Below are 23546 nucleotides of genomic sequence, written 5' to 3'. Positions count from 1 at the left end.
CCATTGAGGTCTTCTTGGATCATTCTTTGTCTAGCTCCTCCCCTTTGACCTTACCACCTTGGGTGACTCTGCTGTGAGTATGAGACTCCCAATGGAGTCATATGGGTCATAGGAACGTGTAAGCATGCCTCCTTCTTTGATGTATGTATGGTGTTTTTGGAGTGGTCTTGGGCTAAGGGGTGGGCAATTTCAAAAGTCTTTATACAGACGTCATATAAAGTCTTTATAGGGACTTGCACACCTTTGTTGGGGGTGTCTCCTACCTCCTTGAGAGTAGGGGAGGGAACTCTGTTGCAACAGAATAATAATAATAATTTATTATTTATACCCTGCCCATCTGGCTGGGTTTCCCCAGCCATTCTGGGCGGCTTCCAGCAAAATATTAAAATACAATAATTCATCAAATATTAAAAGCTTCCCTAAACAGAGCTGTTTAGATCTCCCTTGCTTTCTTTGGATCCTTGCCTTCATCCATTCATCTCTGACCGATCATGGACTTAGGGGACTCAGTCCCTCAGGGAGCTGGGCAGCAAAAGACAAACCCTATTTTTTTTCCTCATCACCCCTCTCACTCCTGGCCTTGCTGCAGGTTACAATTGCACAAAGGAAGAAGTCAGTCTGAACATACAAATGCCAAGTTCTGTCAGAAGCTGCAGGAGGCCAGGCCAATCATCCCAGCTTCCAAGTATTATATGGCAAAGCAAATAAGTGAAGGGGGGGACCAGGGCAGACACCCACAGTGTCCATTTGAGCAAGAAAGTTGCTTCGAATGCTCCATCTGCTTGACTCCTTAGTGAGGGTTATATTGACTTCTTAGCCTCCACCTTGCCACAGACTGAATTGTGGAATTCCACAAGGAGCTTGGCGGATTTCTTGGGCTTGTCCATCATCATGAAGTGTCCACATTTCTCCAGCATATGCAGTTGGGAGTTGGGGATGGTGGCAGCTAAAATTTCTCCTCCAGAAGGATCAGTGATCTGAAAGAAATGAAAAGAAATTTATGTCTGGTGCCCACATTTTGTTTTCCAGCCCTAGCTCCTTCTGGAAGTGCTAGCTGGGTCTCCATGCATTCAAGGAATGTGTGTCAATAGCAGTGCAATGAGCACCTGCACCATACCTGGGTAACACCCTGTAGAGCCTCTCTCTCCCCCAGGACTGGGGACTTTGCTTTTCAGCTGCTTATGGAATGTACTAGCTGCTTTTCTGAATGCAGAGAATAACAGTTCGCAGAACAGTTCAAAGTAACAATGGAGTAATTCAAAATATCGGCTAGGACTAAAAGTGATTGTTGGCTTTTAAACTGCACCCAGCCATTAGCACAGCAAAAGAAAGCAGAGCACACACACACACACACACACACACACACTAACCTTGTCGTGCATTCCCCAAATAATCTGTGTGGGAGCCTTGATCTTGCTCATGTTGTCATGAAGGGTGTACCTGGACTCCTCAGAGATACAGTCCAGCAAACCTTTCCCAGTAAAAAAAGCAAAATTAGACTTCTTTCAGTCATCACATTTTTCTCTGCACATTTTAGGGTTGCCTCTTACATTTGTCCTGCTCAGAGCAGACCCATTGAAATGGACTAACTCGGGTTCATTGATTTCAGTGGGTCTGCTCTGAATATATCTTAGCCGAATACAACCCTTTGCTTCCTAAGGTGTGTGCCTGTTTCGCAACCTGGTGAACCATCGTCCTTATTCCATAGCTGTCAACTTACAGATTTGAAAATAAGGGACCAGCAGCCTCGAAAATAAGGGATCAGCAGCCAAAATAAGGGATCAACAATTACTTTGATAAAATACATATTTTGTTGCGTGCAAATGGTTTTAGATACCTATTAGTTCCATAAATTACCATATAGCATATATTCAACACAAAAAAACAGCAACAATTTGTTGTTGACAAAGGACAGCTGGACATAGAAAGGGCCCCATTACCTTCAGTAACTTATTTAAGGGATATCATCAATAAGGGACAGCAGCGGGACATGGCGCTGGGATAAGGGACTGTCCCGCCAAATAAGGGACGCTTGACAGCTATGCCTTATTCTCATTCTCGTTATGATTGACACTTCAAAATAAAATGAATAAAATGTCTATTAAAACATCAAAAGCTGTTCAGAAAGGGTGTGCCACAAATACTGCAGAGAATAACTGCATCCATTGGCCTAGTTCACATGCCATGTTAAGCCGCAGGGCGGCTCACTGTAACCACTTCCTCTCGCTTTCACCAGTACCCGGAAGAAACCTGGCTCTGTCAAGGTGCCAGGGAACATTGAGAAGCCAGCGATTTCCAGGGTCCTTGATGCCAGAACTCTGGAAAACCACCTGTGGCAGGACAGCTGCTAGAAGAATGATGGACAGTAGGGGCCAGCAGAATGGAACGTTGGGAGGAGTTTGAGTGACAGGCAGAGAGAGACAGAGTCCATTGGAAAATGACAGACTGTGGGGGATAAAGAGGCTTGTGGGGCAGGGAGGAGTATGAGGAAGACATGAAAGCACAGTATATATCTAAAAGAGATGGTACTGCTGTCTGGAAACTAGAAGGACTCTGTATATAGTGGCTGCTGGATCCAGAAGTTATATTCTTATAGACTTGACATCTTTCCGCAGGACCTGCAAGACAGAGATGTTCCACCAGGCCTTTGGCCAGGGCACAGTCTGACCCCCTCTCTCCTTCTGCAATCCTCATAGAACTCTAGCCCAATGGTTGCCATTAATTTGACTCTGAATTGATTTGACTCTGAATTGATTTTAGAATGTATTTCAATTAATTGATTGCGATTTTATGTAAACTGTGTTATTTTTACTGTTGTTAGCCGCTCTGAGCCCGGCTTCGGCTGAGGAGGGCAGGATATAAATAAAATTTTATTATTATTATTATTAAACATAGTTGTTTTTGCTGTGGTCTGGGTTTGTTCTCAGGTAAATGTCTCTCACCCCATGTATCAGGGTGGATGTACCTGAGTAGTATTGTAAAAGGAGAGTCCCATTCCTCTTTATTAGTCAGGTGGAGGCAGCGGGCATTTTGAGGAGACTCAGTGGAGCAGCTAAGTGGCTTACCTCCAGAGACAGGCCCGTAAGAGGGACTTTGGACTAATCTTTTGTAAATGCATTACAAAAATGTGACACCAGGGGGGCGCTGCACAGCAGTCAATGGACAAGGCTTCCTCAACCTCGGTCCTCCAGATGTTTTGAGACTACAATTCCTATCATCCCAGACCACTGGTCCTGCTAGCTAGGGATCATGGGAGTTGTAGGCCAAAAACATTTGTAGGGCCGAGGTTGAGGAAGCCTGCAATGGAAGCTTGCATTGAGAGCTATATAAAAAAAATTTCTTAGCGTTTTTTTTTAGATTAGTATAGATCCAGCCCCTGGGCAGCATCCCAGTCAGATCCCAAGGACCCTACCAAAGCTGGATTTGCTCCTGCTGTGGTGGAACTTAAAGGGGAGGGGAGAGAAAGGTGAGGGTTTGTGTGAGAGAGACCTCCATTCCTGCCATGCCCCCACCACCCTAAGCAGGTAAGTGGGATGGTGGGTGGGAATATGGGTAGCTTTTCCTCAAATTTGATTAAAATCCATCCTGAGAAGGACTTAAAGATAATGATAATAATGATAATTATTATTATTATTATTATTATTATTATTATTATTTATTTATACCCCACCCATCTGGCTGAGTTTCCCCAGCCACTCTGGGCGGCTCCCAATCGAGTGTTAAATATTAAATATTAAAAACTTCCCTAAACAAATCCGCCTTCAAATGTCTTTTAAAGATAGGAAAGCTGCTTATTTCCTTCACATCTGAAGGGAGGGCGTTTCACAGGGTGGGCGCCACTACCAAGAAGGCCCTCTGTTTGTAAACAAGTTAGAGAGAGAGAGCTTGGATTTGATATCCCGCTTTAACACTACCCTAAGGAGTCTCCAAGTGGCTAACAATCTCCTTTTCCCTTCCTTCCCCACAACAAACACTCTGTGAGGTGAGTGGGGCTGCGAGACTTCAAGTGTGACTAGCCCCAGGTCACCTAGCAGCTGCATGTGGAGGAGCGGGAAATCAAACCCGGTTCACCAGATTATGGGTCCACCGCTCTTAACCACTACACCACACTGGCTTTATGGACAAGTGCTATGAGTTGTGGAGATGGTTATTCTGAACCAATAAACTATACATTTTGGCATCATTACTGGTGTGATTCATTCACGACAACAGAGCTGAAGGTAACATAGTATTTCTCTAATAGTGGGAAGAAGTCTCTGAGGAGGCTTCGCTGTTTAGTTATGTGTAATTACTTTTAAGATGTGAATATGAGAAACATCAACATGTATGTCAGTCAGGTATGCAAGTCAAAGAGCTGTGACTGGCTGCAATTGCATATTTGGAGTTATCTCACTAGAAGCCTTTTTTTGGTCACTGTTGCACTTACATTTTTTTAATATTGCGTAATGTGGATTCTGATAGTCCAGAAATCCCTGTATGAACTATGGAGGGAAAACAAAGAGATATCAGTCATAGGAAGCACATTGTTATGTACTGAAGTTCTCACCCTGGGCCAGCAGGGGGATACTGTAGATAGTTATGCAAATGAAGGATCGAAAGTGACGTTCAGTGATTGGATAGTTTGTATGCAAATGAAGGATCGAAAGTGACGTTCAGTGATTGGCTAGTTACAGAAAATGGTTACTGTTGCATTCTAGTGGAGCTCTATATAAGCAGGCTGACTGAGCTCCTCAGTTCAGTCCTGTTCCAGCTTACAAATAAAGAGCTGCTTTGGAAGAATCGCTGTGTCGTCTGATATGTTCGCCCACAACCTAACACACATGACAGGCAGTTAAACGATAGTTCACTTAGTATGAACTTGCAGTGTGTAAATCAGGGGTTGAGAATTCAACATCTATCAGCCCCAGCCAGAAAAACCTCCAAGCTTCCTAGACTTGTCTTCCTTCACCTGACGTGCTGATCTTCAGATTAGACTGATAATCTTAGGGTTGCTGACCTCAATTCCTCCTTCCTTTCCTCCTTCTCCAGGCCTCCTTAATGATAGCAGACATACTTGGGAGATCCAAACATAGCTTATTGTATCTCCATCTAAGATCCTTATTCTAGCAAACGTGTATTTCCAACAGTAAACGTTAGCTTTTTTATTTTCCAAAACCTGGAGTCTAAGTGTGATGGTATCCAGGGTGAAACATGCTCCGCCAGCAGGGACTCTGTATTCAGTTTGGCTTCTGCTGGGCATTCAACTCAAATGCCAACAGTCTCAGCACGTGCTCCCTGGTCACCCTTCCTATTTAATCTCCCTTTTGGATTTCAGCCTGTGGCTTTTCTGACTATGACAACAAAACAGTTCAGGGAAGGGAGAAAGGGCTGCAGAGATATTTAGCTCAGAGAACTACCAACTGCAGACGGCTGCTTCTTTACCTGTTTGTTTACATTTTTGGGAACGTGGTATAGGGAGAGTGCCGCGGTTTCTTCTACCTCCTTTACAGTCGAAGGAAGGCAAGGTATCTTGCCCAAGCCCTTAGTCTTACTCAGCTCCAACAATTGCTTGGCAACCTCGTTCTCTGTGCGATACTGCAGACCTAAGGTTCGGGAGATAAAGCACACAGCTGAATTTGCTGGCGAACGAATCCAGAAGGCGAGATTGAGATCCCGGATCTGGTCCACGACCACCCACTCAAGAACTTTGCCCAAGGAAGGGAGATTAGCAACTGGCTTTTCCAAATTTGGGGAGGGTTTCTTGAGGAGTGGTTTTCCTACAAGCTCCTTCAAGCAGGCAAGGACCACCCTCCTTGCAAGGAGGCATTTATACATACATACATACATACATACATACCCTACCCATCTGGCTGGTTTTCTCCAGCCACTCTGCATGGCTTCCAACACATATAAAAACATAATAAAATGTCAAACATTAAAAACTTCCCCATACAGGGCTGCCTTCAGATGTCTTCTGAAAGTCAGGTAGTTGTTTATTTCCTTGACATCTGATGGGAGGGCGTTCCGCAGGGCGGGTGCCACCACCGAGAAGGCCCTCTGCCTGATTCCCTGTAACCTCACTTCTCACAGTGAGGGAACTACTAGAAGTCTCAGTGTCCGGGCTGAATGATGGGGGTGAAGGCACTCCTTCAGGTATACTTCCCTGCCCCAGCCAGCTGTCCTCTGTTACGATATAGAAGCAATGCAGCTGCAAACTGCTAGCTTGAAAGCAAAACATAATGGGAATGTTGGGACTGTTCGTGGGAAACAGAGGGACAGTCAATTCACAGTGCGAAGCACCGGAATTAGCTCAGAGTGTAATATGAGCTCTTCCGTTTGTTCCTGTCCAGGAAGTGCAGGAAGTTTTTGCTACTAAACTGCTGGAGCTTGAAGAGAGCAGTCATGTTTTTTTGTAATGCTGCAAAGACAGAAATAAAGGCATGTAAATACGTTTCTGTCTATCTGGAAAGGGGGGGGGGTGTTCTTCTCACGCTGAGAAGGATCGCCTATTGTGACCTAGCCTGGATTTTGCTGGGGAATGCAGCCAGGGAGGTCAACAGGAGATCAAGCCGGGTGCCTGGGAGAGTTGCCAGTTTCTCATGTTATGGGCTTGATTTCCGACATCTGGTAGCACGGAGCGATGGCATCGATCCATGAAAGCAGCTAAAGAGGTTGATGGATCGTACTTCATCCTCTGCAAGAAGATAAAGGAAGTTGTGGTAGCGTGCGGATGGAGGCTACAAATGGACGGCTGAGCACCGGAGGAGGCGTTTTTGCTGATAAAACAAGCAACGGATTCCCTCAAGGTATGGTGATTTTATGGCTGTGAGAGTGAACGCGAATTGAAGCAATCTTCGGTTCACTGAGTGTCTGCTTTTGGATGAAAACAGCATGAAGGAACAGCCTGCATATTTCAAATTCCTTAGACTTGATAAGCTTTGCTATTGCCGGTCAGCCAAGTCCAGTTGCTAAGCAACGAGACGTCAGTCTTTTCAGCTACTTCGGAGATAGTTAGCTTGAAAAGAAAGTGGAAAGTTACTAGCCAACACGGAAGTGAGGCTGGGACTGTAAGAGGCTAGAAAAACAGCGTTTGTTTTGTCTGTTATCTCACTGCTCTTGGAAGGACTTTCAAGATAGCCTGCGTTTAGCTGCCAGGTGCAAGGCAGTAAACAACCCAATAGACTCTTGGATGTTACAGGCTCGAGAGTGAGAGCTGAAGCTTGAGATTGAGATGGCTTTGTTCTCTCAGAAGCTCCGAAAAGCTTGTGAAGCTGGAGTGAGAAGCAAGAGCCGAAGGTTGACTACCCCAGAAGGGGAGAGCCAAGATGACGCTGGCCAAATTCCTGAAAGCTTATCGAAAGCTGAGGAGAGCTTTGACCCCAAAAGGGGGAGTGAAGGAACTGTTGCTACTGTTGCTGTTGATGTTCCTGTTCTTGCTGCAACGGATGTTACTGACAGGGGGAGAGAAGCTCGGAGTTCTGACACCCCCACTGCTACTGCAAGTGAAGAACAGGCTGTTGCTTTGAACGTTGTCCGTTGTTTCAATTGTGGACAGACTGGGCATCTTCAGCGGAATTGTAAGAAGCCACGTCAACAGAAAGGAGCTAAGGGGAGCTCTGCAAAGCCTGAGGCGTCAGGCAAAAGTCGTACCAAGTCCCAGATGAAACCTGCAAAGGCATTGCTGTCAACAAAAGCCGAATTTTCAACGGAGAACGCTTTTGTTCTTGACACGGGTTGCATGACGTCACGCAGAGAACTGTTTTCTACATTTGAGATGCAAAGCTTCACTGTGAAACAGGCCAATGGCCAGGAGCTTGAAGCGATCGGGTTTGGAACTGTATATCTTGAAAGTCTGAACTTGACTATTAACAATGTGTATTTGGTTCCTGATTTAAAGTTCAATCTGCTGAGTGTTTCGCAGATCACAAAGAAAGGACTGACTTTGTCCTATGATAGAGAAGGTGCAAAATCTTCAAAGATGGAGAGCTGTATCTTTCTACCAGAGAGAAAGATGGACTGTATTTGTTGACTTTTGATCAAAGTGATTGCATAAATTGTAATGCATCTGAATCTAACATGATTTCTCTTGCAGGTATGACGAAGGACGTCCAGAAGACGACGAAAGTAACCAAAGCATTTCAGCGAGTGTATGCTGATGTGATTGGTCCTCTAGACCATCTAGAGGCAATGCAAGATATTATCTTGTGTGTGTGGATTATTTCACTCATTATGTGTGGATATACATATTGCAGAAACCACAAGAAGCCTTAGAAAGGTTTAAAGAGTTTTGTGACAAGGTTAAAACTGTTCATGATGCTAACATTGATTGTCTTTTCACACATGAAAAGCCAGTTTTTCTTTTACAGGATTTTCAGGATTTCCTGGATAAGAAAGGGATAAGGCACAAGACTGCTGTTTCTGCAGGAGCATGGAAAAATAGTGTCTGTGTGCAAGTGAACAAAGAATTGCAAAATGGGATGAAGGTGCAATTGCTGAGTTCACATTTGCCACATGAGTATTGGGCGGAATCATTAATGTGTTTTTGTTACTCTTGGTTGAGAAAGGTTTCAAAAGGTTTGGGATGTTCTCCTTTTTAAAAGCTATTTCACAGAAAACCTTCTGTAGCCCATTTTAAGGTTTTTGGGTCTAATGTTTTGACTGAAGCTCCAGGTGGAGTAAAGAATGCCAGAGGCATTTTTGTAGGTTATGAAAAGGGTCTCTACAGAGTAATTTTGTCTGAATCTGGTCAGGTGATTCTCACAAAATTTCTAGAGAGTGCTCCTGAACAGGAGAGAGTAATTGTTCACACATTTCCCACTGAGGACAATTCAGATGATGATGATGATTTTACGGGGTGATGAAGGCACTCCTTCAGGTATACTTCCCTGCCCCAGCCAGCTGTCCTCTCCCTGCTATTTTTTATCAGCCATGATGGGCAAGGGTCCAGAGCGCAAGGGGTCACCCTGACTGATCCAAGCACTATGCCCACATCCTTGAGCCTTGTTAACTGAAACTCATAAAAACAATTGAGACAATGAGGGCAAAAATAACAAAAAAGGAAGAAGCTAAACAATACCCCAAATGCAATCCTATGCATGTTTAGTTCCTCTGAACTCTATAGGACTTACTCTTAGGCAAGTGTGTACAGTGGTACCTCAGGTTAAGTACTTAATTCGTTCCGGAGGTCCGTTCTTAACCTGAAACTGTTCTTAACCTGAAGCACCACTTTAGCTAATGGGGCCTCCTGCTGCTGCCGTGCCGCCGGAGCACGATTTGTGTTCTCATCCTGAAGCAAAGTTCTTAACCTGAGGTACTATTTCTGGGTTGGCGGAGTCTGTAACCTGAAGCGTATGTAACCTGAAGCGTATGTAACCTGAAGCGTATGTAACCCGAGGTACCACTGTATAGGATTGCAGCCTTATGGCACAACCCTAGGCTTACCTAATCAGATATAAATCACCTTGAATTCAGTGGGACTTGTTTGCAGTGTTAGACTTGCTGGGCAAAGGTGGGATAAGCGGCGCACACTCACCTGCGGGGCACATGAGGGATAAGCAGCAGACCTCAGATGGATACCAAGCAGCATAAGTGCCAGCAATCATTCCCCCCATGGACATGCCAACCAGGTGGAAAGGCTTTTGGTTCAGACCAGTGCACTCAACAAACTGAAAGAAGACACATGGGTGGAGATGTTGTGCTGTCCAGTACTCTTTGCAGGTACTCCCAAGAAGACTTGGGGCTCTTGTCACAGATTCTAGGTGACATAAGATGGGTTGGGAAAGCGTGGGAGATCCTACTGTTGCCTCTACAGTGGTGCCTCTGGTTAAGTACTTAATTCGTTCCAGAGGTCTGTTCTTAACCTGAAACTGTTCTTAACCTGAAGCACCACTTTAGCTAATGGGGCCTCCTGCTGCCGCCACACGATTTCTGTTCTCATCCTGAGGTAAAGTTCTTAACCCGAGGTATTATTTCTGGGTTAGCGGAGTCTGTAACCTGAAGCGTATGTAACCCGAGGTACCACTGTACTGCTTTTCCCAGGATGCCAAAGGGAAAGCGGACGTGGTGGCACTCAAAGGCCTGCTGCACAATTCTGCTTGATCCCCAGATATCCCAGGCGCAGAGCAGAGCGGGGACCGCCTTCCGTGACGCTGACCACCTTCCCATTGGCTGCAAGAAGCTCCTGCAGCCTATGGGAAGCCACGCACGCCTCCTCAGCACCAGAAGGAGCACTGGAAATAGCGTTTGCGCATGCATGTGTGTGTGTGTGCACTCACACCCTCCGGCCCACTGTGGCGTCTGCGAGACTGTGAACCGGCCCAAGCCTCAAAACCTTTGCTGACCCCTGGTTCAGGTAGACCACCAGGGCCCAGAGCCCTACTGGTTTCTCTCTGCGGGGGGGTGGGGGTGGGAATCAACCAACTGGTGAGTTAAAGTGGCAAAGCTGCAATGAATAGTGCATGTAAGTGGTTTCACCAACAGATGAAAGTTAATTCGGCAGCAGTAATCTTAATTGCAGGAATTTTGACACTACAGTGATGCAGAAACAGGATTCCCCTCCAGCAAATAAAAAGAAGGCAGGCATTTTTACCAGAACCTCTCACTTGCCAGCCTTCAAGGGGCTGTGCACCTGTGGACAGCTAAGGGCAAAGACTTACCTGGTGTACCCTTTCCACCTGAGCAGCTGCTGTGTAGCTCTCCTCTCCCTGCAAGTGAGTGCTTTCGCCATGGCCAGGCATGTCAAGGCAGATGAAGTGGAGATCCTTGGGAAAGAGCTGTGGAAAGATGGAACCAGGAAAGAAACTAAGCAATCGAAGCAATTTGCCTTGATAAGTGAGAATTTAAAACAAGGAAACACCCGGGGAGCCTTTGTCTTGAAAACTGCTCATGAGAGAGGGCTTTCACAGGTTTGCAGACAGCAAGGAAGAGAACCACACAGGTTCTTGTGTAAGGGCTGGTTCTTAGCATTTCTCTCACCATAGACTGGAAATCACTTCTGCACTGTCTTCTCTCTTTACCTAGGCTATTGACCCTTAATTTGAAGGGTGGCATTGTGGCCTCTTTTAGTGGGGCAGGATCCTAATAATAATAATAATAATAATAATAATAATAATAATAATAATAATAATAATAATATCTTTATTGTCATTGCCCCCTCTCGGGGACAACGAAATTACTTGGCTGCTCCATCCACCCAGGTAGGGCACTCCACTCAAAATCAGAACAACTATAAAAACACTAATTAAAACAATCCTGAAGCCCTGATCTGCAGAAGCTAGACTGGTGACTGGGAGTGGCTGCAGAGACCACATAACACCGGTCCTGAAAGACCTACATTGGCTCCTAGTACGTTTCCGAGCACAATTCAAAGTGTTGGTGCTGACCTTTAAAGCACTAAACAGCCTCGGCCCAGTGTACCTGAAGGAGCATCTCCACCTCCATCGTTCAGCCCGGACACTGAAGTCCAGCTCTGAGGGCCTTTTGGCGGCTCCCTCACTGCAAGAAGTGAGGTTACAGGGAACCAGGCAGAGGTCCTTCTTGGTGATGGCACCTGCCCTGTGGAACTTCCTCCCATCAGATATCAAGGAAATAGACAACTATCTGACTTTTAGAAGACATCTGAAGGCAGCCCTGTATCGGGAAAATTTTAATATCTAATGTTTTACAATTTTTTTATTTACTGTAAGCCACCAAGAATGGCTGGGTTAATCCAGCCACGTGGGCAGGGTATAAATAAAAGGAGGAGGAGGAGGAGGAGGTCCCAGGCCCTGAACAGCAAAATGGGAACATACTTCAACTGTGCCTAACCACATGTCTTTGCTGAGGGAGAACCCATGAAGCATCAGCATGACTGGTTGGGGTCCAGGCTTTCCACGGCAGAAGTAACAGAACCGGTAGTCCTTGAAGGTGGCATATTTTACCTCCACCCCGGTCTGCCAGCGTTTGAACCTACAAGAGAGAAGAGAGAGGAAGATAAAGGAGATAATGCACAGAAGGATGTTTTGCAGGGAATCAATGTGATGGTTTTGTAGAGGTCATTTATCATTGCCTGATCCATAACTTCGCTTTAAGACAGACGTTTCAGCCTGCATGCTGCCCTCAGCGAGTGTCGGATTTCATAAACAAGCTATAGCTTAGGGCCTCACTCTCTTGGGCCCCCCCCAAAAAAAAATCAAAGGAAAAAATAAACTGGATGTTGTTCTTGTTTAGTCGTTTAGTCGTGTCCGACTCTTCGTGACCCCCTGGACCAGAGCACGCCAGGCACTCCTGTCTTCCACTGCCTCCCGCAGTTTGGTCCAGCTCATGCTGGTAGCTTTGAGAACACTGTCCAACCATCTTGTCCTCTGTCGTCCCCTTCTCCTTGTGCCCTCCATCTTTCCCAGCATCAGGGTCTTTTCCAGGGAATCTTCTTTTCTCATGAGGTGGCCAAAGTATTGGAGCCTCAGCTTCAGGATCTGTCCTTCCAGTGAGCACTCAGGGCTGATTTCCTTCAGAATGGATAGGTTTGATCTTCTTGCAGTCCATGGGGCTCTCAAGAGTCTCCTCCAGCACCATAATTCAAAAGCATCAATTCTTCAGCGATCGGCCTTCTTTATGGTCCAGCTCTCACTACTGGGAAAACCATAGCTTACGGACCTTTGTCGGCAAGCTGATGTCTCTGCTTTTTAAGATGCTGTCTAGGTTTGTCATTGCTTTTCTCCCAAGAAGCAGGCGTTCTTTAATTTCGTGACTGCAGTGATCATGGAGCCCAAGAAAGTAAAATCTCTCACTGCCTTCATTTCTCCCCCCTCTATTTGCCAGGAGGTGATGGGACCAGTAGCCATGATCTTAGTTACTCCCTGTGGTTACTCCCTGCTTGTGTAATGCTCTCCCCATGACTCTTAAGTCATGTAACTTGACTTCTTCTCTGGTTTGGGTGAACTCAATTACTGACCTTGCTGCTAGCGGCAGAGCGTATGCCCACACTGCCCGGGGTGGGTATGCAGGGCATGCCCTCGAGGGGGGCAAGGCGCAGAGGGTGCCCTCCGCGTGTGACAGTTCAGGGTTAGGAGAGGGTCAGGGAAGCTGCTGCCTACTCTTCTCCTTTCCGCCGTCAGGTCAGAAGTGATTCCTCCCTTGGGTCCCATGGAGCTGTGCCAGGCACAAGCGCCGCAGCCAAGGCACAGCTCCTTCTGCTACGGAGCGAGCCTGCTGTGGGGGCACCTGTTTGCGCCCCTCTCCAATTTGCACCCGGGACCATGGCATCCCTAGCACCCCCCACGCTATGCCTCTGCTTGCTGCCCATTCCAAATTGCCCAGCTGAAGCCTTCTTTCCCGCCCTGACCTGGCCACAGTGATCCATGTGACAGTCACCTCCAAGCTTGACTACTGTAATTCGCTCTACGTGGGGCTGCCATTGAGGCTGTCCCAGAAACTCCAGCGGGTGCAGAATGCTGCAGCGAGGCTCCTCACGGGGTCTCTGCCATGGGAGCATATCCCCCCAGTGCTTTTCCAGCTGCACTGGCTCCCGGTGGAGTACAGGGTCAGATTTAAGGTGCAGGTTTTGACCTTTAAAGCCCTTCACAGCCTAGGACCCTCGTACCTACGGGACCGCCTCTCCTGGTATGCCCCACGGAGGACCTTAAGGTCCATAAATAGCAACACCCTAGAGGTCCTGGGCCCTAAGGAAGTTAGATTAGCCTCAACTAGAGCCAGGACTTTTTCAACACTGGCTCTAGCCTGGTGGAACGCTCTGTCTCATGAGACCAGGGCCCTGCGGGATCTGATTTCTTTCCGCGGGGCCTGTAAGACAGAGTTGTTCCACCTGGCCTTTGGCTTGGAGTCAATTTGATTCCCTCCCCCTCTTTCTTTTTCCTTTCTCCCCCTGTGATGAGGCTGCATTTAAATTGTTTTAGTGTTGTATTTTAATATTGTTTTTAAGTTGTATTCATTCAACTCATTTTTAATATTGGTTGTTAGCTGCCCTGAGCCCAGCCTTGGCTGGGGAGGGCGGGGTATAAATAAAATTTATTATTCTTATTCTTATTCTTATTCTTAGAAGTGGTAGTTGGTTGCAGATCTGTTTGATATGCTTTGCTCCTGTTGTTTGCAATCTGTAGCTGGTCCCCACCCCCCCATGTGTTTGCAAACACTTTCTTGAAGATGCTCAGAACTACACACATCTCTGTGTGGTCTCCCCTCTTGGTACCGATCAGGACAACGCCCGCTTTCTATAATCCACCTTTTTAGATTCTGATCTTGCAGCATTACTGTGTGCAGTTGAGACACCTCATAGTTGAGGACTGCGGGACCTTTGGGCCTCCAGTTGTTGCTGGACTACAACTCCTACCAGCTCTAGGAAACATGGCCAATTGCCAGGGATTATGGGAGCTGTAGTTCTGTAACCCCTGGCGGACCAGAGGCTCCCTACCGCTGACCTAATTGAGCAAGGCATGCATATCATTCTGTACATTTTCCAAGAAATATACTTACCATATCGCTATCTTGATCAATAGTGAAGGCCATCGGAAGTATATTGTGAGAAAAGCCGTCAATAAGATCCCCACAATGAAACCTATGACTATCAAGAATATCTTGATCAGAGCAAAATCCATGTTTGTGATATTAAGTTTCTCCTCTACCTGAAAAGTAATAATAATAATAATAATCAAAGGTAAAAAGGACTAAAGTCAAGTGTTATGATGAAAGGGGAAGAGGACAGGGCATGTAATATTAAGGTTAATGAAATATACTCGGAGTCGAGAGTGGATTTTATGCTCTTTATTGAGCTCATAGTAGTGAGGAGGAATGGGAGTTCCCCCAGAATGTCTGCTTTATATACATTATTTACACAATGGGCCTCACGTGATTGGCTAATTCTGGGATTCTCCTGTAGGCCTATCAGGTTGTGGATTCACTTCCACCTGGAGCTGGATTGGGTGGCTCCTGTGGACCAATCAGACTATTGCTTTCTGAATCCTATTGTTCTAGGACCAACCAGACTGCTGCATTCTGAATCCTATTGTTCTAGGACCAATCAGACTGCTGCATTTTGGATCCTATTGTTCTAGGACCAATCAGACTGCTGCATTTTGGATCCTATTCTACTCAGTACATAACCGTTAACATGGTTTCTGCTGTAACAGACACCAGTAAATACACTTCTCTTGCAAAATGGGGTTAGTTCAATTTTTGTGTGTTTGCAATCTCTCCTCCCCATTTATATGATTACTGTATTTTTCGCTCTATAACACACACCAGACCATAACACGCACGTAGTTTTTAGAGGAGGAAAACAAGAAAAAAAATATTCTAAAAGAAATAGTGGATATATGATTTTTGTGGTTCATGCTGTGGCCACAGACATGTGATCTGACAGTGAGTTTGGAGTAGCCCAATGCAAAAATCCTGAGGATCCATGTGGATCCATGCTTTGTAACCATGAAGGAGGGAAGGAAGGGGAACCATGGATCCTCTGCTCACGACTGCAGCAGATCCCCGCCACCCGCAGGCATTCGCTCCATAACACGCACAGACATTTCCCCTTACTGTCTAGGAGGAAAAAAGTGAGTGTTATGATGCAAAAAATACGGTATTTTTTTCTTTTTGTTTTGTATTCCTTGTGTAGCCTGGACTAAAAGTACTTTGATCATTTAACGATCAAAGTATTTTATGACTAAAATCTGTTGCATGCTGGTTAAGAGATTGAGTTTTGAGTACCGTATTTTTCGCTCTATAACACGCACCTCACCTCTGCTATGAACTCACTGGGTAGCCTTAGGCAAACTACTCCCAGTCTCAATTATTGCAGATACAGTGGTGCCCCGCAAGACGAACGCCTCGCAAGACGGAAAACCCGCTAGACGAAAGGGTTTTCCGTTTTGGAGGCGCTTCGCAAAACGAATTTCCCTATGGGCTTGCTTTGCAAGACGAAATGTCTTGCGAGTTCCTGCGGGTTTTTTCCCCTCCCCCCCCCTTTTCCTAAGCCGCTAAGCCGCTTATCAGCTGTTCCGCTGATAAGCCGCTTAACAGCTGATCGCTAAAAGCCGCTAAACCGCTAATAGCGCTAATCCGCTAAGCTGTCAATGGGCTTGCTTTGCAAGACGAAAAAACCGCTATACGAAGAGCCTAACGGAACGGATTAATTTCGTCTTGCGAGGCACCACTGTATTAATATTGCGCAGCTTGAAGTGTCCGACTCCTTTTGAAATGTAGCATTACTGAGACACATGAGATATCATTCAAAAACTTTACTTGCAGAACTTTCTTCATAACAGAACACAAGACATCAAATGATACCTCCAAAATATCCATACAATATCTTGTGATGTTCAGCACAGGCTCAGCATCTTCGAAATAAAAGAAAATGCCAAACAGACCTATAAGCAAAGCTGTCTCTCCCTACAGCTTCCATTTTGCCTGGACCTGCTTCCCTAAAGAGCCATTGACACGTCTTTATTTCCACAGAGCTTAGGAACGAAATCCAAAGGCTTTCCAAATGGAGATTTGCAACCTAATACCTTTGAGACCTGATCTAAGGTTAACACTCACGTGTTAGCTAGCAGAAAACAACAGTAGCTAATTATCAACTCAGTTAAAGGTCAGTGTCCCTTAGAAGACTGCACCCACTGCTAGTGGGTGGTTCCTGGGTCTGGCATCTGGGGAGGCAGATTGCTTTAGATGGGGTAGAGCTCTCCTTGAAGAAGCACCTTTATAGCTTAGGGGTCCTTCTGGATTCCACTGGAAGACCTAGTGATGGCCATGACAAGTAGTGCCTGCGATGACCATTCCTGGACTGGGATAGCCTGACCAGAATTACCCGTGCTCTCACCACCCAGGGCTTTGATTGCTGCAATGTGCTCTACTTAGATATCCCTGTGAAGACAATTCAGAAGCCTCAACTAGTGCAGATTGCTGCTGCCCTAATGACATTTCTAAGCAGGACCACTTAACAGTGGGCCTATATGTACTGCACTGGTTACCAGTATGCTACCGTAACCAATTCAAGGTCCGGGTATTACCATATAAATCCCCAGAGGACATAGATCCAAATTACTTGAAGGGGCACGTCTCCTGGTATCTGCCAACCTGGGCTTTAAGAACTGTTGAGGATGCCCTCCTCACAGTCCTGCCCATTGGTGCAGTTTGCTGTGTGGGGTGATGTGGGGAAAGGCCTTCTCAATCATGGTGTCCCATTTGTGAAACTCTCCCCCTAGAATTGTAATTGTCTGCCTCACTACTGCGGCCGAGGTGAAAGCTTTAAAGGTAAAGGTAAAGGGACCCCTGACCATTAGGTGCACTTGTGACCAACTCTGGGGTTGCGGCGCTCATCTCGCTTTATTGGCCAAGGGAGCCGGCATACAGCTTCCGGGTCATGTGGCCAGCATGACTAAGCCGCTTCTGGCGAACCAGAGCAGCGCACGGAAATGCTGTTTACCTTCCCACCGGAGTGGTACCTATTTATCTACTTGCACTTTGATGTGCTTTCCAGGGATAGTCCCGGATTTACAGAAGAAGAGTTTGGATTTGATATCCGGCTTTATCACTACCCTAAGGAGTCTCCAAACGGCTAACAATCTCCTTTCCCTTCCTTCCCCACAACAAACACTCTGTGAGGTGAGTGGGGCTGAGAGACTTCAGAGAAGTGTGACTAGCCCAAGGTCACCCAGCAGCTGCATGTGGAGGAGCGGGGAAGCGAACCCGGTTCACCAGATTACAAGTCCACCACTCTTAACTACTCTACCACACTGGCTCCCGGTTGCTGATTTGATACTGGAATATCCCGCTTTTCCCTAGGAGGTCCCTATTTTCATCAGAGAAACATCGGAAGGTATGGTAGGCTGTCCTTATTTTCGTCAGCGAAATGTTGGCGGGTATAGAGCCATCTGAAGGCAGCCCCGTATAGGGAAGTTTATATATGTCTTTATATATGTTGGAAGCTGCCCAGAGTGGCTGGGGCTACTCAGTCAGATGGGTGAGGTATAAATAGTAAAATTACTATTATGGAATAGGACGTCCTTATTTTCATCGGATAAATGTTGGCGGGTATGAAATGGTTTTCTTCTTTTGGCTGACCTCAGCAAACACCAGCTCTACAAGTTATAGGAGACATCAGCACTGATTGGCTGGTGCTTGCACCATCAACCCTCCTCCTCCTCCTTTTAGGAACAGTTTCACAACACTTTTTTTTTAGAAAATGCTTTTTCCTGGAACCCAACCTACTTTCTATCTCTACTTACATTACAGCCTTAGTATGGTTCTGTGTTTCCTTCTTTCCTTCTTGAGACCTGTGTTTTCATATATAATAATCTGCTATTTTTGCCTTTCTTAAATTTTAAGTTATTATTCGGGAAGTTATTTTGAAATCTGTTTTGCCTGGGACCAAATGGGTTGTGGCTAACACTGGTCGTACTTAGAGTAGGCAGTTACAGTACTTGAAGTTAATGGGCATCCTAACTTAAATGAGTTTACTTTGAGTAAAACTTGATTGGTTCTAGCCCTATGCCCCTATTACCCAGTAAACTTTGCACAACTATAAATTAGGCTGATTAATGACTTTCAGATGCCTTTTAGGACTCTAGAAATGCGGGAGTTGATAGTTAAATTTAGTGACACTACTGTGTGCATTCCTGTCTGAGCTTGTTATAGCAGCAGGTTCTGTTTCCCCTGTAAGTTTCATCACCTCCACAATCTTGCAATAATGCAAAGTTAAGTGATAGCCCCCAGCATAAGATGAACTTTATAAATCACAGCAGTAACAAGAAGCAAACATTATGATCCAGAAGTCTTTCTCTTAGATAGTATGAGTTCAGCACAGTGCCACAGCCTATGAGTTGTGCACTTAAAATTATTCATATTTTCTCAACATACTTTTCAGCCTGTCTTTTCTCATATATGTATTGGAGCAGGGTTTGTTTTGTGTTTTTTTAAAAAAGAGGCTTGCATAAAAAACAAACATATATAATGCTGTTGCATTCTTACTGTTGACCTATATTGAACTATAATCACTAGGTGGTCATCATCATCATCATCATCATCATCATCATCATATATTTATAACATCCCACTTTTCCCCCTGACAGAAACTCAGGACAGCTTACAAATGAAAATAAGAATAACTAACTTGAAAACGTTGGCAATATTAAGATAAATCCAGCAGTGTAAATAAGTTTTGATGGATGTAATAATGGAATAGTGAACGGTTTAGTTTATGTCAAATATCTAGGGATTTATGATACGAAAAATGAACCATGGAAAGAGAACTATTAAAAAACCCTGAATCTATTAGTTAAAAATACAGGGACTCAAGAAAAAAGTGAACTACAAAAAATCTCAGGGTTGGAGATAAAAAAAAAGGGGTGAAATATCTCGGCATATGGATGACAACAAAAAATATAGACCTATTTCAGCTTTAAGTATGGAAGGAGATAAAGAGAAATTTAGAAACTTGGAATAGGCTACATTTATCATTTTGGGGCCGTATCTCAACAGTAAAGACGAATATATTGCCTAGAATGATATTTCTATTCCAAACCATGCTGATTCTAGGGGGGTATGGATTACTTTAAGAAGTGGAAAAGAGATCTAGCTGGGTTTGTATGGAATTGGGAAAAACCTAGAATAAATTATAAATTGATCGGAGAAAGAGAGGCGGATTTGACCCTCCTGACCTGGAATTCTATCATGCTACAGCAGGTCTGACCTGGTTAAGGGAGTGGATTACGTAAATTAAAGGATACTGATGTGTTAGATCTAGAGGGAGTAGGCACTCGATTTGGATGGCATGCATACCTAATAGATGAAAAGGTGAGAGTCCACAAGGGTTTATGGACCATATTATAAGGAAATCACTGTATAAAATATGGATGAAATATAAAGAGATCCTAGAACCCAAAACACCTTGGTGGACCTCACCCTTAGAAATCATGACCGTGAAGAGAAAGAATATGAATAACAATTGGGCAACATACAAGGTATTATTGGAAGAGGAAAACAACAAACTTAAATTGAAAGAATATAAGGAAGTTAACAAATATTTGAACGATTGGCTGCAATATTTTCAAATTAATCAGTGACTGGCAAAAGATAAAACGGATTTGAGAATGAAATTTCAAGAATGGATGAGTACTTAATCCAATCTAAAAGTAAACATATTTCCAAATTATGTGATTTGCTCCTAGAATGGGAGGTAAAGAGGAGCAAGTGAAGACAGTGATGGTAAAGTGGGCCCGGGATTTAGGGGAGAATATTACGATGAGCCAATGGGAACGGCTGTGGAAAAGAGATATCAAATTTACGGCATGCTATTATTTAAGAGAGAATGTAATGAAAATGCAATACAGATGGTACCTGACCCTGGTCAGACCGGCAAAAATGCATAAAAACTGTAGTGATGTCTGTTGGAGATGCAACAACGGGGCAGGAACCTTTCTACATATGTGGTGGGAGTACAAAGATATAGTGGGATTCTGGGGAAATATCTATAACGAATTGAAAAAGATGTTTAGATTTTCATTTGAAAAAACCCTGGAATCCTTTCTCCTAGGTATCATGTCAGAGGAAATAAAAAAAACGGTCAGACCAAAAGTTATGTATGCGCTTATGGCGGAAAGGTTATTGATTGCCAAAAATTGGAAAAGCAGCAACGTCCCAACTAAAACAGACTGGCTACCTAAAATGACGGAATACAGTGGTGCCCCACAAGATGAATGCCTCGCAAGACGAAAAACTCGCTAGGCGAGTTTTCCGTCTTTTGAGGTGCTTCACAAGACGAATTTCCCTATGAGTCTTGCAAGTTTTCCCCCTTTCCCCCCTTTTTCTAAGCCGCTAATAGCCGCTAAGCCGCTAATAGCGCTAATCCGCTAAGCCGCTAATAGGGGTGCTTCACAAGATGAAAAAACCGCAAGACGAAGAGACTCGCAGAACGAATTAATTTCGTCTTGCGAGGCACCACTGTACTTCCATATTGCTGAACTAACAGGGAGGATAAGAGGAGATATGGTGCAAAAAGCGAATAAGGAGTGGGCTATCTTTAAGGAATACATCAAAATTTATGTGGAAAAAGTAGAATTTCTGACAGATATTGAGTGAATCCATAAAATGATTAGAGTGAAAGGAGAGTAAAGTCAAGACAGAAGAAGAGATTAAAGAAATAATGAAATGCGTTTAAGCTAGTTGGAAAAATAAAGTAGAGTAACAAGAACGGCTGGAAGTCAAGTCACTTGGTGGGTGTCTGTGTGGGGTAGGTGTGTAGGTATGTTGATATGTATAGTATAGGTAGGTATTATATAGAGTAATGTGGGTATGTTTTATGTTATGAAAAGAAGGTAGTGTGTTGTGTATGTGTATTGTGTAAATGAAAATATATGTGTTTTATATGTTAATTTAAAAAAAGCGGGGGGGAAAGGTAAACAGCCTCGGCCCAGTATACCTGAAGGAGTGCCTCCACCCTCATCGTTCTGCCCGGACACTGAGGCCCAGTGCCGAGGGCCTTCTGGCGGTTCCCTCGCTGCGAGAAGCCAAGTTACAGGGAACCAGGCAGAGGGCCTTCTCGGTAGTGGCACCCGCCCTGTGGAACACTCTCCCACCAGATGTCAAAGAGAAAAACAACTACCAGACTTTTAGAAGACATCTAAAGGCAGCCCTGTTTAGGGAAGCTTTTAATGTTTGATGGACTATTGTATTTTAATATTCTGTTGGAAGCCGCCCAGAGTGGCTGGGGAAACCCAGCCAAATGAGCGGGTTATAAATAATAACACACACACAATTTAAAACAGACTGATAATTACAGTAAAAACAGTATGGCACCAGCCATTTCATTGGAATTAGACTATTCCCAAAAGCCTGTTGGGACAAGAAAGACTTCACTTGCTGGTGGAAAGACAACAAAGAAGGAATCAGTTTAACTTTTCTAGGGAAAGACTTCCCCAGTCTGTGAGCAGCCACCAAGAAGGCTACTTTGCTAGGATGAGACTCGGAGGCACTGTTTTACAGTGGCTCTGTTCCTTCCTGGAGGAGCAAACCCAGAAGGTGGTTCTGGTGGACGCCTGTTCGACACCTTGGTCAACAGCACTGAAGGGTGCCGAGAGGTCCAGCAGAACCAGCTAGGACACATCTCCCCTGGCCAATTCCTGCTGTACATCATCCACCAAAGCTGTCTCGGTCCCATAACCAAGCCTGAAACCAGACTGACATAGATCTAGATAAACCATCTCCTCTGAAAACCCCAGTAGCTGATTGAGTCTTACCTGGCACTTGTTAGGTGCAACACACTCTCTCCACGATTGTACTTCTCTGCTGAGGTGAAAGTTGTTGCTATCAGCAGCTTGGCACTGAGTGGAGGAGCTTGGAGACGAGTTCTTCAGGTATACAGAGGTATGAATATTCTATCCTCCCACATCTGGATCCCTGGCCTACCTAATTTCCCTCCCACTGCTAATAAGAATAATATTAATAATATTTATTTGGGTACACTGCCTATTGGACTGGGTTGCCCCAGCCTCTCTGGGCAGCTTCCAACAGAATATACAAAGACACAACAGAACATCAAACATGAAAAATGTCTAGATACAGGGAAGGAAATTAAGAACAAGATCAGCAGAAGATAAAGTAAAGCGTAAGTATAAATATGAAGAAGATCCGCAGAAGGGACATGGAAAAGAGTTAAGAGCCTCGGACAGAAGATCACCAGGTTGATGGACCATATGGAATTGACAGAGAGGACTGGCAGAATCTGAGACCAGGGAGAAGAGACGGTGGAAGAAGATTGGGAAAAAAGTTTAAAAGTTATTTATAGAAATATTGTAAAATTAATGAGTGTTAGAAAAATGTTGGAATGAAATTACATGGCTTTAGTTGAAATGATATAAGGAGTTAAGTACAAATAAGTTTTATGGTATTAATGGTAAGATAAGGTTAAAATAAATTAAGATAAGAATGGATTTACTGAAATAATTAATAACTAGAATACAAAAAAGGGAGGTGTGAGGTCAATGAAACAAGTAAATGAAAGAAAAAGAAATGGAAAAATTGGATGTGTTTTTAACTGTTTTTGCTTTTATTTTTGTTTTGGGTGTATTTTTTTGTGTATTGTAATGTATTGATTTGTTTTGCTTAATTTTTTTTTATTTTTTTAATTTCTTCTTCTTTCTGTAATCTTTAAACTTTTAATAAATATCATTTTAAAAAAAGAAAAAGAAAAATGTCCAGATATAGGACTGCCTCTAGATGTCTAGGACAGGTCGTATAATTGTTTATTTCTTTGATATCTGACAGGAGGTTGTTCCACAGGGCGAGTGCCACTACCCTCTGCCTAGTACCCTGTAACCTCAGGTGCGAGCTGCTTAAATGTCCCTCAGCTCTGCCCCCAACTTCAGCCCCACATCCAAGCTTGCCTTCCATCGGCCAATATGGCAGGCAGGCTTGGCTAGGCGTAGGGGGTGTTATGTCGCCCCCAGCCTGCTCAGCTCGGATCCCAACACCTGAGACTCCCTTGTCGGGTTCTTTGGAAGCCTTCACCAGCTCACAATGCTGCCACACCATAAAGGTGAGCAGGCTCCTCACCTTGAGGGAAAAACCAAAAGGACCTTCAA

The 23546-nt window shown here is 44.6% G+C and overlaps 1 protein-coding gene across 1 annotated transcript; it reads right to left on the bottom strand.

Moving 5' to 3' along the window:
* Positions 1-296: 296 nt before the first annotated feature.
* On the bottom strand, positions 297-22345 carry LOC309337100 (monoacylglycerol lipase ABHD6-like). The gene is made up of 9 exons (XM_081853782.1): positions 22203-22345; positions 14449-14597; positions 11769-11925; positions 10635-10751; positions 9512-9644; positions 5422-5582; positions 4427-4481; positions 1371-1471; positions 297-977 (listed from the first exon to the last, which is right to left on the bottom strand). Exons 2-9 carry the CDS (start codon positions 14568-14570, stop codon positions 801-803), a joined length of 1023 nt encoding a protein of 340 aa, XP_081709908.1. The 5' UTR covers positions 14571-14597; positions 22203-22345; the 3' UTR covers positions 297-800.
* Positions 22346-23546: the final 1201 nt, after the last annotated feature.

Source organism: Podarcis erhardii (assembly GCF_964252035.2).
Source record: "Podarcis erhardii genome assembly, chromosome: 2".
NCBI lineage: Eukaryota > Metazoa > Chordata > Lepidosauria > Squamata > Lacertidae > Podarcis > Podarcis erhardii.
Note: the sequence above shows the minus strand (reverse complement) of the source record. Positions and strands in the feature narration are given on the sequence as shown.

Coding starts and splice junctions, on each gene's coding strand:
- LOC309337100 (XM_081853782.1), bottom strand. CDS start 14,570: ATGGATTTTGCTCTGATCAAGATATTCTTGATAGTCATAGGTTTCATT. Junction 10,752..11,768: donor TGTGGTTAGGCACAGTTGAA/GTATGTTCCCAT, acceptor ATCTTTCCACAG/CTCTTTCCCAAGGATCTCCA. Junction 1,472..4,426: donor TTACGCAATATTAAAAAAAT/GTAAGTGCAACA, acceptor TTACTGGGAAAG/GTTTGCTGGACTGTATCTCT.